This window comes from Emys orbicularis, chromosome 12, assembly GCF_028017835.1.
Source record: "Emys orbicularis isolate rEmyOrb1 chromosome 12, rEmyOrb1.hap1, whole genome shotgun sequence".
Classification (NCBI taxonomy): domain Eukaryota; kingdom Metazoa; phylum Chordata; order Testudines; family Emydidae; genus Emys; species Emys orbicularis.
This window is the reverse complement of record NC_088694.1, coordinates 25,492,025-25,508,921: the sequence shown is the minus strand read 5'-3', so window position 1 is coordinate 25,508,921 and position 16,897 is coordinate 25,492,025. Positions and strand designations below refer to the sequence as shown.

General features: G+C 46.0%; 1 protein-coding gene across 1 annotated transcript; it reads right to left on the bottom strand.

Annotated features, from left to right (window-relative positions):
- Positions 1–862: 862 nt before the first annotated feature.
- On the bottom strand, positions 863–10,400 carry AAR2 (AAR2 splicing factor). The gene is made up of 3 exons (XM_065414519.1): positions 9,629–10,400; positions 6,358–6,587; positions 863–1,063 (listed from the first exon to the last, which is right to left on the bottom strand). The coding sequence occupies exons 1-3, from the start codon at positions 10,383–10,385 to the stop codon at positions 896–898; spliced, it is 1,155 nt and encodes a 384-aa protein (XP_065270591.1). The 5' UTR covers positions 10,386–10,400; the 3' UTR covers positions 863–895.
- Between the last annotated feature and the right edge of the window lie 6,497 nt (positions 10,401–16,897).

The following is a 16,897-nucleotide window of genomic DNA, read 5'->3' as shown; positions in this document are numbered from 1 at the left end:
TGAACACCAGTCTCCTCACATGATTATTAATGAGAGATGATCAGTGAGAAGCAAAAAATAATTACAGGAAGCGTTCCAGAGATCTCATAAACAACAAGGACAGTCGGTGAAAAATCTGACCTTGTATCTCATGGCTGGCTTTTTGTTTCGAATACCAGGTGACTACTTCCCAAAAATTCAATTTCTGGTTACCAAACTGTTTAGATTCTCTTACAGCAGGCTAAGCAGATTCAGTCTCTCTGCCACTGCAATTATAGTGTTGTCAGTGTTTATGTAAAGGTGTTACTCCTCTGATCTGGTTATTTTAGTGTCAGAGATATGGAATAGGAGGATTTAGTAAAGGATATTTTTTTCCATCGCAGCATGCTATTGCAGAAGTACAGTCAACATGGGTTGGGGCTGGAGAAGGATGTAGTAATCACAAGGTAGTTCAACCTACCTCCTAATTCTAAAGGCATCAAGCTAGAGTACAGGCTCCAGACTCTAGAAGGCAAATGGCTTCACGTAGGGCTTCTTCAATAGAAGATGGCTACGGCCATCCAACAGGTGGTTATGTCCATGAACTAGCACTTGCAGAAGAGCTAAGGAAATACAAATTGCCCGAGTACTCAAAATGACCCTGGATGCATTGCATCATGTGGTTATACTCTGTCCCAGTGGCTTGTAGAACAATGTCCGAGCCCACAACGAAAGAGCTCTGGCTTGGAGACTGAATATGCAATGTTTCTGGGCTTCCCAGATCCAGGAATCGGCTCAGGATCACCAAGTTCATTTCACAGGATGAGATACAGAATTAAGAAATCTGGCGAATTCGGGAAGAAAAATAAGCTAAAAAAACAAACCTCTCCCCCCCCCCCCCCCCCCCCCCGTGCTTGGTTCCAAAACAGCATTTCATTCAGTCCAATAGCACACCTTCTGGCAGCTCAACTACCACAGGGGCACAGTCATCTGGCTCAGCCTCAAAGTCCCATTTGAATTTCTTAGTGAGGTGGGCTTTAAATTTTTCTGCCTTTTTCCTCAGCGTCCTGTCAACGGTGGTGCTGCAGGTGTAGGAAAAAAACACCTAAAAGAATACATTATAAGTCAGTAAGATAATCACAGAGGTGGCATAAATGCACGTTTTCCCTGCCTTGACGGGGGCCAAAGAGCCTTTCTATGGGGTGGGCAGATTTCAGTTTCAGGTTAGTCTGGCTTGAGAGGAACTTTAGTTGCAGGGTTTCAGAAGTGGCCATGGGGCTACAAGCAGCTCCTTAACAAGGCACTGCAGTCTCTATCTTCACTCAGTAGCCAAGATAAACACTGCCTTCCTTCCACAAATTCAGCGAGGGTCAGGGCTATTTTAATCTTTGAAAACAGAGGAATGAGGGGAGTCTTGTTTCAAGTAGGGATATGCATGGAGTTAAACATATATGGTGGGGCTTCCAAAAGAGTGCAAGTGATGCCACTGAAAGTGAATTAAACCTTTGCTCTTAAGTCACTTATTTCGGGGCTCCTGAAAGTCCCACCCACAAACGAGAACAGCAGTGGAAGAAAAGGCCAGCTCAATGACTAGAGGTTGAAACCCAGTCTCTGAAGCCAAAGGGCAGCCACAAGACATTTTGTCTGAATGCACTTGGTGCAGCTTTAAACAGCAATGATACAGGCACTACTGCAGAGTTCTAGGTAGGCATTAGAAGTTGGGACTGTGAATCTTGGAGACGTGAGACTTTGTTTTGTTTTAATTTTAAGGGCAAAGTCAAAGACTTGGTCTTGTTTATTCTCTTGAGACCAAGTTTCCCGCAGGTAATGGTTTATAACTGCTAAACAGATGGAGGCGGACAGCAGAGAGGCTTAGAAGTACCAATCTCCTTCCCTCTAGAGAATGGGATTCAAAGAAGATGGCCACCTATGAAAACAACATGCCCATCGCAGCAGTTGCCTATACCATACAATCTCTGAGCAGCTGGCACTGTCAGCTGAGGAGAGACCTAGGCCCAGACTGAGGTGCATTGATGAGGCTTTTTTCTGAGGGGAGGAGGGCGTGTGCCGCAGTAGTGTCCCCTTTGGGCCAGCAGTTTTAGTTTCTGACCATAACAAATGCTTAAAAACAAACCTCAAATATTTTAAGCAGATTAAACCAAATCCAGATTAGAACTAGCTATTGCATGACTGAGAACTCATAGCATGAATCATAAGCATGCGTCCTGACCTGGGGGCAGAACCAGGGAGGTCTGACCACCCTCCCTTTCTTTATGGCTAGATATGGAGCTGATCCCCACAGTTTTGTCTGCTGTAACATGTGACCTCAATATGGGTCTCCACCATTTCCAATGTCTTAGAGGCAGAAGAAACTGCCTTGGAGACTGGAGAAATGGAGGAGGTCCCCTACAATTCAAATTTCTAATCTCATGCACATTACAGACATCCCTGAAGATCCTTGAACACAGGTAGCTGCAACCTGAAAAGACCCTAAAGGAGGGATTTTCTAATGTCTCACTTACACATAAATCCATTAACTTTTCACACATTCACAGTTTTTCTGTGGCACTTCAGACAGTTATTGCAGATGTGTCTGACTAAACAGGATTTTCAGCCTCAGAGCCCATCTCTCTTCCTGCTTGAATTTGTGACACAGAACTCATTTCCACAGCAAATTGATGCTCTAAGCTAAAGAATTTCATTGCAGGATCAAGCTGAAGGTAAAGCCCCTTTGGGAAAAATGCTGTTATTCAAAAGAGATCTATAGACAATAGGAGAAAACACCGAAAATGAATGGCAAAGTTCATTGCTTTGTGTATAACTGTTTGCTTTTTCCTTGTTCATCCTACTGTGAAACTGCCTCTTCACACAGAAACATTAACAAAACTCTCCTATAAAATGAGGCCAGTGTTAAAAAAGGGACTAACAGTGAGATCATGGGGTTCTACATTTATCCCGCTCAATAAGTTACACATCAAATTTATTCTTATAGAAGCCAAAAAAATATTTTTTTTTAAAACTTCAAGTGCTGCAAAACCTCAATCTAGGCCTAGGGTATGAAAATCAAGCTGTGTTCTTTCTGCCTCTTCAGCTACCACCAGGAATAAGGATTCTGCAATTGAAGCTTAGGGGAAGGTTCCATGCAAGAGGTGGAATAGAATCCAGCTCCCATTCCCATGGATTCAATGATTCTAAAGTGCTAGCAGGAATAAAATTGATCAGTGAAATGAGCAGACAGGTTCAGTAAGAAGCAGACAATTTTACCATGTCACTTTTCTGATTACAATTACACTTTAAGATTGTTCTCTGCTGCCAGCGGTGCTGTGTGTTTTACCCAGGCACGTGTGGTAAGAGGTGAGTTCACTATGTATTATTTCCTTGTGTTCCCCAGTCTGTCTGTTGTATATTCATCTTATTCTTAGAATGTAAGCTCTTTTTGTTCTTTGTACAGCACCTAGCGCAATGGGGTCCTGATCCATGACTGGGGCACCTAGGCACTCCCAAAATACAAATAATTAATCATAGTACTCCCACCGGCGCTAAGAGCCAGACAGCAGTAATGTCAGTAGAGAACCTTTAGTGACAAAAAGCTGGCTTTCACCCAAAGCATTTTTCTTTTGTGCAGTTATGAGTGCAATGACCACCATCAGACATCAGTGAGCACTGAACCCTAGACTTCTCACATAATAGCATCAGTTCTTTAGCTTCAGCAGTATAGGCTAAAGCTGGGCTTTCAAAAAGGCCTAAAGGAGGTACACCTCTACCCCGATATAACGCTGTCCTCGGGAGCCAAAAAAATCTTACCGCGTTATAGGTTAAACCACGTTATATTGAACTTGCTTTGATCCACCAGAGTGTGCTGCCTGGACCCCCCGGAGCGCTGCTTTACTGTGGTATATCTGAATTCGTGTTATATCAGGTCGCGTTATATCGGGGTAGAGGTGTAGGTACCCAAATCTCATTTACAGTCAACAGGATTTGGCTTCAAGCCACTTCTCTGAAAATCCCACTCCAAGTCCACTAGCTGAAAGCAGTAGCAAGCTGATATTTCCTTACATGGTCCACCACTAGTGGGGACAAAAACATACTTTGCCAATGGGTTACATGAAGAGCTGGGCAGGAAACGGTTTTCCTGTCACAAAAGAATGTGAGATTTCAGAAAGTTTTCCCTCACAAATTGGAACAAAAAGCTGAAATCTAAAATTTTTTTGTGAACTGAAAATCCAAAAAAAGTTTCAGACCAGAAATGTTTTGTTTCGATAATTTCAAAATGTTTCATTTGTTTTGACCCTTTAAGATTTTAATTTTTTTCACATTTTTGCTGTATATTAACTTTCATTTCTAAATGAAAACAGTTTTGAAATGGAAAAATTGAACTTTTCATTTCAAAAATGTCAAAACGGAATGTTTCAATTTCAAAACAATTTTTTTTTTTTTCAAAAACAAAAAATTTATCAAAACTTTCCTACCAAGTTTCAGTTCTGATGAATCAGCATTTTCTGATAAACAACACTTCATAAAAAAATTCCCAGCCATCTCTAGTTACATGAATATTTCCTATGACTGGCAAATGTTGAAGACTTTTATCCTTAAATCAAAGCTTTTGCTCATTAAAAGTACATCTACATTGCAAAGAACCCAGAGGCAGCGAGTCTCAAAGCCCAGGTCAACAAAATAGGAGTGTAGAAGTTCTGCATGGGCTGGAGCCCAGGTTCTGAAACCCAGTGAAGGAATGTCTACACTGATATTTTTAGCCTCATAGCAAGAGCCTGAGTCAGCTGACCTCTGAGACTTGCTGCCACAGGATTTTTGTTTTTTTAAAAGCAATGTAGACATGCCTTAACATTCTAAAACAGCTAAGCAATGCTCAGCCCATCAGACCACAGAGTTAATTCCATACGTTGAACCTGAGAAGCTGGCATGGAAGGACATGTTGCAGTTTGGCTAATTTTCATTTTACTGCTTGATTGAGTGTAAAAATAATGCTCATTTTAATAAACCTGATTGTGTTAATTTCCGGCTTCATAACGTTTTTATAGCAGTGGAAGGAAGCTTTTAGGAAGTCTCACTTTCAGTTTGTGGGGAACAGGCCTATCCTGCATTGTGACACTGATCGAAACTGTTCACAAGTGAGAGTCATTAGGGGCCGATGGAGGAACTCTCTACACTGAAAACAGCACCTCTTAGTTTCTAGCCAATTAAGATATTGAAATATTCTATAGCAGCAGCAAATAGTCACAAATACAGAAATGTGACCGATCTATCTGACGAGGGAGGAGGTGGTACTCAAGGCCTACAAATCATCTACAGCACATTTTGAACAATTACTGCCAAGAATAAAAATCTTCCCTGCTAAACACTCATGTATGTGTCTTTGGGTTGTTGTTTTTTTAAAGAGGAAAACTTAAAGTGGCAGAAAATGGAATTTCGTTTAGCTATTAAATCTTTATGAATATTTACTAAGATGTTAGAGTGATTAAATAAAGGGGAGGTATTTTATAAGCACATCCTTCAGATCTTGCTGTGCTGGATTATAAAGCTTTGCTGTGGCTGCCTCAGCATCAATACAGACTTTTCTGCACTCTGGGCAATCATCTCTAAATTCCCACTGGATAACAGCCTGATTCAAGGCAAACAAGTGAGCATGATACAAAGCCCAAGACAAGGGGGATGGGGAAGGGTCCTCTTTGATACTGCCAGTGCTCTAAGTTCATAACGGGCTTCACTCCAACTTCTTCATGAACAGAATCCTGACAATTTAAACTGATCTAAATCAGTATCAGTGGACTTTTAATCTGCTACAAAGGAAAGTTTCCATTACGATGTGTCAAATTCAGAAAATTAGATCCCCTTGCACTCACTCAAACCCCCTTACTAATGTTTAGTGTAAGGGAGTCTAAGGCCTTGTCTACATTAAGAAAATGCGTATTGCTGCAACTAAATTGATTTACTCACACAGGCAGATACCCCTAATATAAACAAACTCCAGTCCATTCTGATGCAGTATAACTCTCACTTAAGAGACAGAAGGCCAGTGTTAATTGCCTAGAAGGCACAAAAGATGTAGTCTCTCCCCCCCTACCCTTACCTCCTCCTGTTAGCTGCTTTTCTTGTTACACTGCTCTGCTGGAGCTGCTCTATGTGGGTTAACTCCATTTACACTGCCTAAGACTCCCGTACATACAGTCTCAATGGGTCAAATTCAGAGGTGAGGTGTAAGTGGGTTGCATGTGTAAGCAACGTACAACATACACGGGGGGGGGGTGTATCTTACACAAGGTTATGTTCCCCCAGACTCCCCTCTGAATTTGGTTGAGTCTGGCTTTGTATGCCCACTCATTTCTCATGAGAATCCCCCTATGTCTGTTTCCCAAACCACCTGCACAGCTGGTAACTTACCTGTAAGGTGCTGGTTAAAAAGTTGTCCTGGGAGACTATGTCCACAAAGAAGTCAGCTGGAATTTCACTGAGCTGGTGGTACAGGACAGAAATGAGGTTGGTGTAGAGGACCTGATGCTTCCCTATGGCATCCTCTGATCTGCACAAAACATTCAGAAGTTTTTTCCAGTGCTCAAATGCATCATAGACGTTCCCAATCAGGAAGCAGATGAAAGCAAACTGCAGCTCGGCTGGAAACACCCAGTCATGGGAGGGCATGGAAAAAAAGAGACAGGGAAGAACTTTAGTCATTCAACCATAAGTGGAACCGAGGATTATATTACTTTTGTGGACAATGCCAATATTTGCATATATTCGCTGAGTTTGTCTTGCTGACACACAAACAGCACCCTGTACTCCTGATAACTATATTAATAGTCGTCAGTCCTCCAAGCACTGACCACTCTCCACCCCCTTGACTATATGACTGAGAAGCAAGCATAGCACAATCAAAGAGGACATGTTATAGCAATGACCATTAACCTTCTCATCATGAGCATTCATAAACGGAGTCTGAGAACAATGTCACTACCAAGTGATTTCCAGAGATTGTGCTGTGGTGTTTGGGTTGTCACAAAACATTATTTCTACCTATTACTGAAATACTACAACACAAAGCCAAGACATTACATCAAGATTTTGTGGTCTCCTGTGACCCCATTTAACACAATCTTGCCTCATAGCTGCTAGGAGGGAATAGTGATCTCTCTATGTCTCTTCTTGCCTTTCCTGAACCCACATGTCCAAAAAAGGGGAGCTAGGAAATTGCTGCTGCCACCATAACTAGACAGTGACGTGGGTACCACAGTATGGACACATGCAGGCGGACAACAAGAGCAATCTATGATACTATGTGCGCAGAAGACAATGTGCTATTGCTGTTACAGCAGCTTTGCTCACCTAGGCCTGGTCCATGCTTAAAAGTTAGGTTGACATAGCTATGGTGCACAATCCACACCCCTGAGACTGTAAATATGCCGTCCTAACCCCAGATTAGGCTAAACTGATGGAAGAATTCCACTATTGATACTCGAAGAGGTGGATTACCAACAGCAATGGAAAAATCCCTTCCAACACTGTAGGTAGCATCTACACTACGGCACTACAGTGCCCTAGTCCTTAGTATAGATGTGGCCTTATTTTGCCAGGCAGGGCTCAGAATTACCAGATGTTTAGACACTCACTTTGCCAATAGTGTTCCCTCATTCTTCTCACAGAGCACTGGGAAATGGTAGCTAGCTGGAAAGGACATTAGCTGTTTTTACCTCCTAGAACATTTCACAATACAGTTCTGCTTTTTTAGAAGACAGAGTTAACAGATAAAACAACGAGGACATGAGAAGAATTTCTAGTAAAGACCAAGCATCCAGAGTTTATCTTGAGGGTAACAGTGTCATCTCAGCTTGGTTTCAGAGTCCTCAATAGAGCTGGCATTAACTTGTAGCAGACGTTGCCATTGTTTCCAATGGAGTTAGCAGCTAATTACAGCAATTCTATTGAGGGCCACCAGCTGGTAATTTCTGATATGTCAGTAAATAATGCATGTCACATTCTTCTGTACAATGCATACAGTCTTTGTTCAAAGCTTTTCCTCACAACAATCCCCAAATCCTACCAGAAGGCGTCACCAGTGGTGCACAAGAGAAGGTTTCAACTTCCTAAACTTGCTTCTTCCCTGGCTTTCAGCCATGGCTACTCTAACATGGGAGGAGTGGGAGAGAGAAAAGCTTACCATGTTCAAGATTCCCTGCTGCTTAGTTATTTTAATGAAAACTGGAAGTTAACAATAAATGGCTATAGGTAAAGTGCTGTAGCAGTCAAAACCAACTGACCAATTTCTGCATGTCACAGTGATGTCCTATTTGTAGCACTTTCCTACTTCTAGGATAACCCATTTTCTTTATTCCTAAATTGAATAATTATGTTGACACCCATCATGCTGCAATTAATGATTTCAATGCACTGTAACTGCACCATCCAGCCTGTTCCCAGTGATCACCTTTTTCAATGAAAATATGTATAGATAAACATAAGGGAGGTGGTTTAAAAAGCGGCATTTTTTTATTTATTTTTTTTAGTTAATTGACAGGTTGCCAAGAGAGGCAGAACCAAACAATGTACTATGGAGGAGAAGACCCCAGAGACCGATGTGAAAGGAACATTAGGGGAAAGAGAGACTCCCGTAGCAATACGGAGAGAGTTCCATAGCTAACATTCCACACACTGCCCTGAAAATTCATGCATAGTAAGTTGCACTGAAAAGCACTTTTCATTTAAGGATCCCAAAATGCTTTACAAACATTAAGCCCCAAAACACCCTGTGAGATAGGGAATGTATTATCCTTGTTAATTGGAGGCACAGAGAGACTAAGAGACTTGCCAAAAATCCAAATGCTAATTTACTGGCAAGAGTGGAACTAGAACAGGGGTGGGCAAACTACGGCCCGTGGGCCGGATCTGGCCCATCAGGGCTTTGGATTTGGCCCATGGGATTGCCATTCCTATGGTGCCGTGTGCCCCGCACCGCTGCTGGAAGCGGCCGGCACCACATCTCTGTGTCCCCTGGGGGCTCTGTTCACTGCCCTCGCCTCCAGGTACTGTCCCCCGCAGCTCCCATTGGCCGGGAACAGGGAACCGCAGTGAATGGGAGCTTCGGGGGAGGTACCCGCATGTGAGGGAAGCGCGCAGCGGAGCCCTCTCTCCCCCATCCCCCCACCCGGGGCCGCAGGGGCGTGGTCCCGGCCACTTCTGGGAGCGGCGCGGGGCCAGGGCAGGCAGGGAGCCCGCCTTAGCCCCGCTGACACCCCGGAGCCACTCCATGTACGCAGCGTCAGGCCGGAGCCCATACTCCAAAACCCTCCTGCACCCCAAACCCCTGCTGCACCCCTCCCGCACCCTGTCTGCATCCCAACCCCCTGCTCTGAGCCCCCTTGTACACCCCACACCGCTCTTGCGCCCCAACCCCCTGCCTTGAGACCCTTCCTGCACACCGCACCCCCTCCCACACCCCTCAACCCAACCCCCAGCCCTAAATTCATGGCCCTGCATGCAATTTCCCCACCCAGATGTGGCCCTCGGACCAGAAAGTTTGCCCACCCCTGAACTAGAACCTAAGTGTTCTGATTCTCAGTTTCATACTATAGACTATAATGATTGCTGGACACCATTCTTGCTGTTAAGCGTTCAAGGCTGTTTGCGATGAGTCTGTTTCTGGGACAGCCTTTATACTCACCGAGCACATCCTGGGGCTGGCTGGAGTACTGCTTGTTAATCACTGTTTCCAGAGCATAGCTAAGGTCCATGCTGTGCCTGGTTATTTCCTCAGGAGTAGCACCATCAGGGTACATCTGCTTCGGCATCTCTGTGAACCGGATCTCAGTGCCAGCTTTCAGCTTCATTTTGGGCAGTCGGGCCAAGCCTTCTGCGTAGCTCTTACATTCTGTGTCATATCGGGGCAGGTTCTGTTCAGCTCTGTCTTTGGTGTGCTTCCCAGCCAGAACCGGCAGAACCTCTGAAAAGGCACAGATCTGTCCACTCTCTGGCTGCAGCTTCTTCATCACTGGTTCACTGATGAAGTTAGTGAGGGAGATCCATTTCTTGAGGGTCTCATATGGGTATGGCCCAAGAAACTTGTCCATCTCCTGGAGGTTTGACCTCATTATTTCAATCTCTTCTTCAGATGCTGGGGTGAGGTCCACTTCCTCATTCAATGAGTTCCAGTGCAGAATCTGCAAGTCTCGCTGCTGCAGGCTTAAGAAGAAGCCAGTACGGGGACCTGTCTCTTTGGTATTACACCTGTTGACAGAGCTATAGTGGAAGAAATGGATGCCTGGAGGGATCATCTTGACTCCCCGGAATCTGGGGCCCACATGCCAAGTGTTGTAATCAATGCCAAACTCTGTCCCCTCAGGCATGTTCAAAATGACAACTGTGGCACCCTCAAAAAAGAGTCTCTTGGCCAGGTCTGGATCTATCTGCATTTCTGCCATCTTGTCTGCTGGTCCTTCTGTTATGTCAGGCCTCTCCACCAGGAATCTAGGATAGGACAAGCACATTGAACTTGTATTACATAAATACACAGATGCTTCCATCCAGCATATTTTATTAAAACCTTGGCAAGTTAACATAGCCTGATGTTGTACTTCTGGACTGCACACTCCCTGAGGCAGGGCTGTTTTGATATCTCTGCCTTACATAGTAAAGAGAACAGTTAGTGCTTAATAAATAACAATACATAGGTGCCTAGGCATCCAGACATGCAGCCTTCTGACCCCAGCCCCTGAGCTCAGAGCAGCAATTCACTGCACTAGCCAAGGCGAGAGAAGGGAAAGCTATAGCAATACAATGATATTTAGCAGCTAGACAAAGTCAGTCCTAAAAACATACCAACGAAAGCACAATATCTACTCACAGCCCTTCCAGTGAGGATCATGAGAAACATCACAGATTATAGCCCCGCAATACACACCTCACAGTAGCGTGTCAGTAAATGAGAAAAGATTTTACAAGGTGTATTTATAAAAATACTCAGCAGATAACCCCCCTCAGGCTTCCCCATCCCGGTCTAATCTCCCAGACCCCGGTCTGCCCCCCTGGCCCCTGTGAACCCTCCTTTCCCAGGTACAAGCCCGCGGCACCCGTAACCCCTCCCGGGTACGGGCTTCCCCCTCCGGCACCCAGAACCCCTCCCGGGTACAAGTCCCCCCCCCCCCCCCCCGGCACCCGGAAACCCTCCCCCTCCCGGGTACAAGCTCTCCCCCCCCGGCACCCCTCCCGGGTACAAGCTCTCCCCCCCCCCCGGCACCCGGCACCCCTCCCGGGTACAAGCTCTCCCCCCACCCGGCACCCCTCCCGGGTACAAGCTCTCCCCCCACCCGGCACCCCTCCCGGGTACAAGCTCTCCCCCCCCCCGGCACCCGGCACCCCTCCCGGGTACAAGCTCTCCCCCCCCCCCCCGGCACCCGGCACCACTCCCGGGTACAAGCTCTTCCCCCCCCCCGGCACCCGGCACCCCTCCCGGGTACAAGCTCTCACCCCCCCGGCACCCGGCACCCCTCCCGGGTACAAGCTCTCCCCCCCGGCACCCGGAAACCCTTCCCCTCCCGGGTACAAGCTTCCCCCCCCCGGCACCCGTAACCCCTCCCGGGTACACCCCCCCCCCTGCCGGCACCACTCCCGGGTACAAACCTCCGTTGCTCAGTCAGGGGGTTAAATCCCCCCCACCCCGAGCGCTGGGGGCGTTTCAGCCCCCCTGCTCACCTGGGTCCCGCTCCCCGCCTCAGTCAGTGCGCGAGCGCCGGGCCCGGAAGCGCAGCTACTTCCGCCAGCCCAGCGGGTCCCACCGGGAAAACGGCCCGGGCAAGCCCCATTGCCCCCGCAGAAAGGGTCCTGGCCCCCTCCAGCCCTGAGAGACAGGGAACACCCCCAGGATGGCATTAGCGAGGCGACAGAGTGAGGAAGTCCTCACGTGTCAGAGATCCTGACTCCATCAGCCATGTTCTTAGCTCAGGTGTAGGGTAACTAGCTCATGACCTGGCCGCTGGCCTCATATGTTTCCACAGCAATGAAATCCACATCTGGTCCAGGGCCACTGGCCTGGGCTGGAGCTGGAGCCTGGGCCCCTCCCCGCTCACAGAGGCTTCTACCTGAAGGAGAGAATGAACCTCTGGCGGCCGTGCTCCTTGTGAGAGTGGTCCCTGGGGAGGGATGGGGGAAATAAATTTCCACAGCGCTTAGTACCCAGTGGTCTGAGGAGATCCGGGCCAAGCTCTGAGGAAGTGGGAAAGGTGGTTTGCAAATATGGGGAAAGTGGAATCTGGCATCCTGGGAACCCATCAAAAGGCCTGGTTAGCACCCCTAGGTGTCTAGATGGAGCAGGCATTGATGCAGAGGCAGGAGAAGGAGAAGGCCTCTGTAATCCCTACTCCTCTTTCTCTGCAGGTTCTGCTAAGGAGCCAGGGCAGAGTAACAGTGGGTCTGCTGTGGGCAGAAGTGCTTTCTGGATAGGGCTGGAGTGTACAACCCAGAGGACTTTAGAGTTGTCCTAGAGATCTTCAAAGCAATGGAGCTTGGAGTCAGTTTGCTCCAAAACTAGCAAAGACCCTTCAAAGAGCTGGTCTTGTAAAGTCTATTGCAGCCACCCCAACAGGTACCACTGAGGGAAAAATTTCCAACAACTGTGCACGGGGCGCATCCCATGCACACCAACGGTGGAATCAACATGTACACTCACTTGAAGAACTACCTTGAACAAAGACCGTAGCTTGTAAAGTTAGATCTGAGCCATTAAAAAGAAAATTTTAACTTTTGTTTGCTTGTTAGCCTCGTACTGGTCTGGGTTGGACTCCAAAACCTCACATCCCCACAGCAGTAAAAATACAACCTGACCATGGAACAGCTCCAAAATAATGTTTCAACATAAATAGTGTTAATAATTGCATGTCTTTGACTTGACTAGTAGAAATCCGCTTGTGGTTTTCCATCATGCCCTCCATCCTACTCCAGGGAAGAAATGAAGACAAAATTTGCCCTTCTCTTACAAAGAAACCCTTCAGGGACAGGATTTGCCTTCCAGCCCACTCCTAATTCCCAAATGGATGGCAATTTTACCCACCTTGCTCTAAGTTTCGATCTACCTACTACACCCATCCAACCTCTTGGTCCCAGCTTGTCCCCATCTCCAGGCTTGGATTCAGTTGGTACGCAACGGTTCGGTGTACTGGCACCTCTCTCAAACTGCTACCTCATTCTCCAGAATCTCAGCTTTCAGAAAACTATTTTATTCCTCATGTAAGAAAGGAGGTTCACAGATCTACACAATTTACTGTATTGTCTCATTTTGGTGCCACAAATGGCTGGTATTTGTTATTATAACCCCCATAGGCCCCCCTTCCAACCCAATCAAGTAGGAGCCTGACCCAAGAAGCCAACAAAGCCCATGGACATATTCAAGCCCCACCAAGGGGGAACCATCAGCCCAATGGAGCTCAGAGAGCACACACCTTCATATTTTGAACATCGTAGAATGTACTGTGAGCAGGATCTCATTCTGGTGACTTGTGTGGATGGAGCTTATTTTGTGGGTGAAACTTGGAAGAAAATTAGGAAACCCCCCCCCCATTTAACCTCTGCATTAAATAGACCCCTGAATTGTCCCCATTCTGCCCAGTCCTGTATCAAGGCTAACTAGGGAAGGTCCAATCTCTTTCCTGCTCTCACTCAATGCTGCCTCCAGGCATACTTTCAACCTGTAAAGCACCTGGGTCTAAAGCTCCTCCTCTAATTCTCTACTGTCCAGATCAGAGAAAAGTCAGTTTCAGGCCACAAGCTGGTTGAGCATCAAACACATTTATTTCACTTTTATTGAATACAAGAACAGTGAGCACACACGCATACACCACCAAGCACTGAAAAAGAATATGATTGAAAGGGGTGAGGGGGAGAAGAGGAACAGGGGAAGAGGAAAGGGGAGTTAGTGAAGGAACGACAGAGCATTGCAGTTGGTTGGTAAGGTGCTTTTCAAATAAAAATCCTGTTTATTATTATTATCACTCATGCAATTGCAGGCCAGTTTTGAAATGAACTTGCAGATTTAGGGACAAACAGGCACTCGTGTCTCCCACCCACTTCAACGGAAAGGCCCCCAGAAAAAAGAAAAATAGTTAAAAGAAAAATCTGAAATGTCAGCGACAGTGACGAAGAAGGTGGGAGGAAGCCAAGGCCTTAGAGTGATGCACGGCTTCAACACCATCACAAACAATATAGATATATAAAAAATATATTAAAAAAAAGCTTGTGTCTATTGCTCACCTGGCAAGGTGTGGATTATATATATATATATATATATATATATATATATATATATATATATATATATATATATATATATATATATATATATATAAAAAAAACCACATCTTGCCAGGTGAGCAAAAGACTGATGCTCCTCCCCCCATTGTCACTCACTGTGAGGAATCCAGAGAAATAGGTCCACTGTTTTTTAGCTCTGAACATGCAGGGGCTGTTTCTAATCTCACTTCCACCGATTTTGCAGCAGTGCAACTCCACTGTTTTTAATGGAGTGACTCCAGATTTTACACTAGCATGAGCGAGATCAGAATCAGGCTCCTGGAGTTTCAAAGTAGCCTCTAATTCAATTTCAGTAGCATCAAGTTTCTACCAGCTTTTTTTTTGTTTGTTTGAAATTCAAAATGTGTCAAACAGCCAGTGTGATGCATGGGGGAATGTACCCCCTCTGATAGCAGAACAGACAGGCTTAATGCCTTGCACAGCTCTTGGGAACAGGTCCTCTGAGTTGGGCTTCTCTTCCTGAAAGCACGTGTGTTTTTTACAGCTGACTTGGGTGTTTTTAAAAAAAAGTCTTTGTGTAATTGCTGTCACTCCTTTTGGTTTTGGTGAGTGTTGTCCCTAAAGCAGCAGCAGGTTATGGGTGGCTGTGAACTTTCAGGTAGAATCCAGGGAGAACACCACACATTTGGATTCATCAGAAGCCTGAAATGACCCTCACTGGCACTAGCACATGAATCAGTGCTATTGTCAGGGAGCCAGTGCTCACCCCTTTAATGCTTACAGGAGAAACCCATGTGCCAAAAGGAGAACAGACTTCATGGAGACACAGTATCTTAGAATATCAGGGTTGGAAGGGACCTCAGGAGGTCATCTAGTCTCACCCCCTGCTCAAAGCAGGATCAATCCCCAGACAGATTTTTGCCCCAGATCCCTAAATGGCCCCCTCAAGAATTGAGCTCACAACCCTGGGTTTAGCAGGCCAATGCGCAAACCACTGAGCTATCCCTCCCCCCCAGAAGCCAACTGCAAAGACCAAGGCCCACCAGAGACTCAGGAATCCCTGCTATGGTAGGAAATTGATCATATGGGGTATGCCCACCTGATTCTAAATATTCAAGTTGTCCATTTTCAGTAGGATTCCCAGATCCTATCATGGGGACTAGTTAGATGTGCTTCCTCTCCAGGCATTAAGTGTGGGGTGGTGGTGGTGGGGAAATAAAGACAAAGATAGTGCAATGTTTGTGGACCCTTCTGTAGTTTCAGGAGCTCGTGACAATTCCATTTGGAAATCAGTTCATTTCCTTTTCTTTTTTTGGTTCTAAGTTTGCCCTAACTGCCTGTCTCACACAGTGCCTCAGGTCCCAGACTGGGCCCAAAATCTCCACTCCATAGGCAGCAGCAGAGGAAAACTTTATCTAAGTGCCAAGTTCTGACCAGTCATGGGGAAAGCAGCCTCTCTGCCTTCCCGCTGCCTCATCAGCATCTGCCCTCTAAGTTCTGGATGACTGGGCAATGCTATACAGCCCTGTAAACCTGCTATTCCCTGCAGGTTTGTCACATGGTATCTTCCTCATCAACTGTCGACGGACAGGAGTCAACCCTAAGCCAGAGTATCGGTAGACAGTACCATGGGGGAGCTGCCATTCGCCTGTTCCTGCCAGGGCAGCTGTCGCACAGCCTACAGCCACCCTGGCAAAATGCAAACATACAGTTTGCTGTGGAGAGGTACTTGCTCTCAAGCTGGGGCTGAGGTTCAGATATGAAGCTAGAAACAAGTGTTTAGACCAGTGGGTTAGGGGGGATCACTGTATGCATCCCTAACTCAGCCCAGGTGCCTGGTTTTCAAGAACCTGCTGACAAGTGTGATATGATACCTCTACTGCTGGTAGGGCTCCAGACCTGAGGAGTCAAAGACTCCTAGAGGCGGGAAGCATGGGAATCAAACAGTCTAACCTCGAGTCTCCAAACAACCTCAACATCTTTGGATTGGGGGCATGGGAAGACATTTCTGTCTGGCACATTTTGGTAATGGTAAATGGATGCAGTCCATTCCTTCTTTCCCAGTTCCCCACCCCTCCATGTTGCTGAGCCCTCCCTTATCACCAACCAACCAATTACAAACACCATACACTGTGTCACTACACCAACCCCTCCTGCCGCAGTGCATCAACTCAGTGGCAAACGTCCCATCCCACCCCCCCAAAGAGCAGCAGCTAATGAAATGTTCCCTGTTCTCCTCTTGTGGGATATCAGTGTGAGCTAAGATTCTCATAGTATATCAACCACAGTCAACCAAACAATTATAATTTAAAAATGTCATCAGCAAACTTACCAGCACTGTTTAATTATTTTAATATTGTTTCCCACCCCCCACTCCACACCCCCAGTTATATATAATATACATAACTTAAAAGCACATTCATATGAAACCCCTACAGACTGCATTTTTATAAATGAGAAACCATATACATATAGGTTTTGTTTTGTTTTAAATGAGATCTGTTCTTATTACCTTCAGCAGAACAAGAGACCGGACAAGGGGACAGAGGAAAGAGAAGGAAGGACAAGTGGGGGGGTAAGAACAGAACCAAAAAATGATGTAACAGAACTAGCATGGAATGGGGAAGAGGGATGATCACCACACATCCTGAAGCAGAAAATAATTACAAAGTAATCAAACAATTCAATGGTT

What these genes read in the sequence shown, in the direction of transcription:
- AAR2 (XM_065414519.1), bottom strand. Translation starts at nt 10,385, where the DNA reads ATGGCAGAAATGCAGATAGATCCAGACCTGGCCAAGAGACTCTTTTTT. An exon ending in CCAGCCCCAGGATGTGCTCG is followed by an intron (nt 6,588 to 9,628) that starts GTGAGTATAAAG and finishes GGGTGTTTCCAG; the next exon opens with CCGAGCTGCAGTTTGCTTTC. An exon ending in TTTTAACCAGCACCTTACAG is followed by an intron (nt 1,064 to 6,357) that starts GTAAGTTACCAG and finishes GTATTCTTTTAG; the next exon opens with GTGTTTTTTTCCTACACCTG.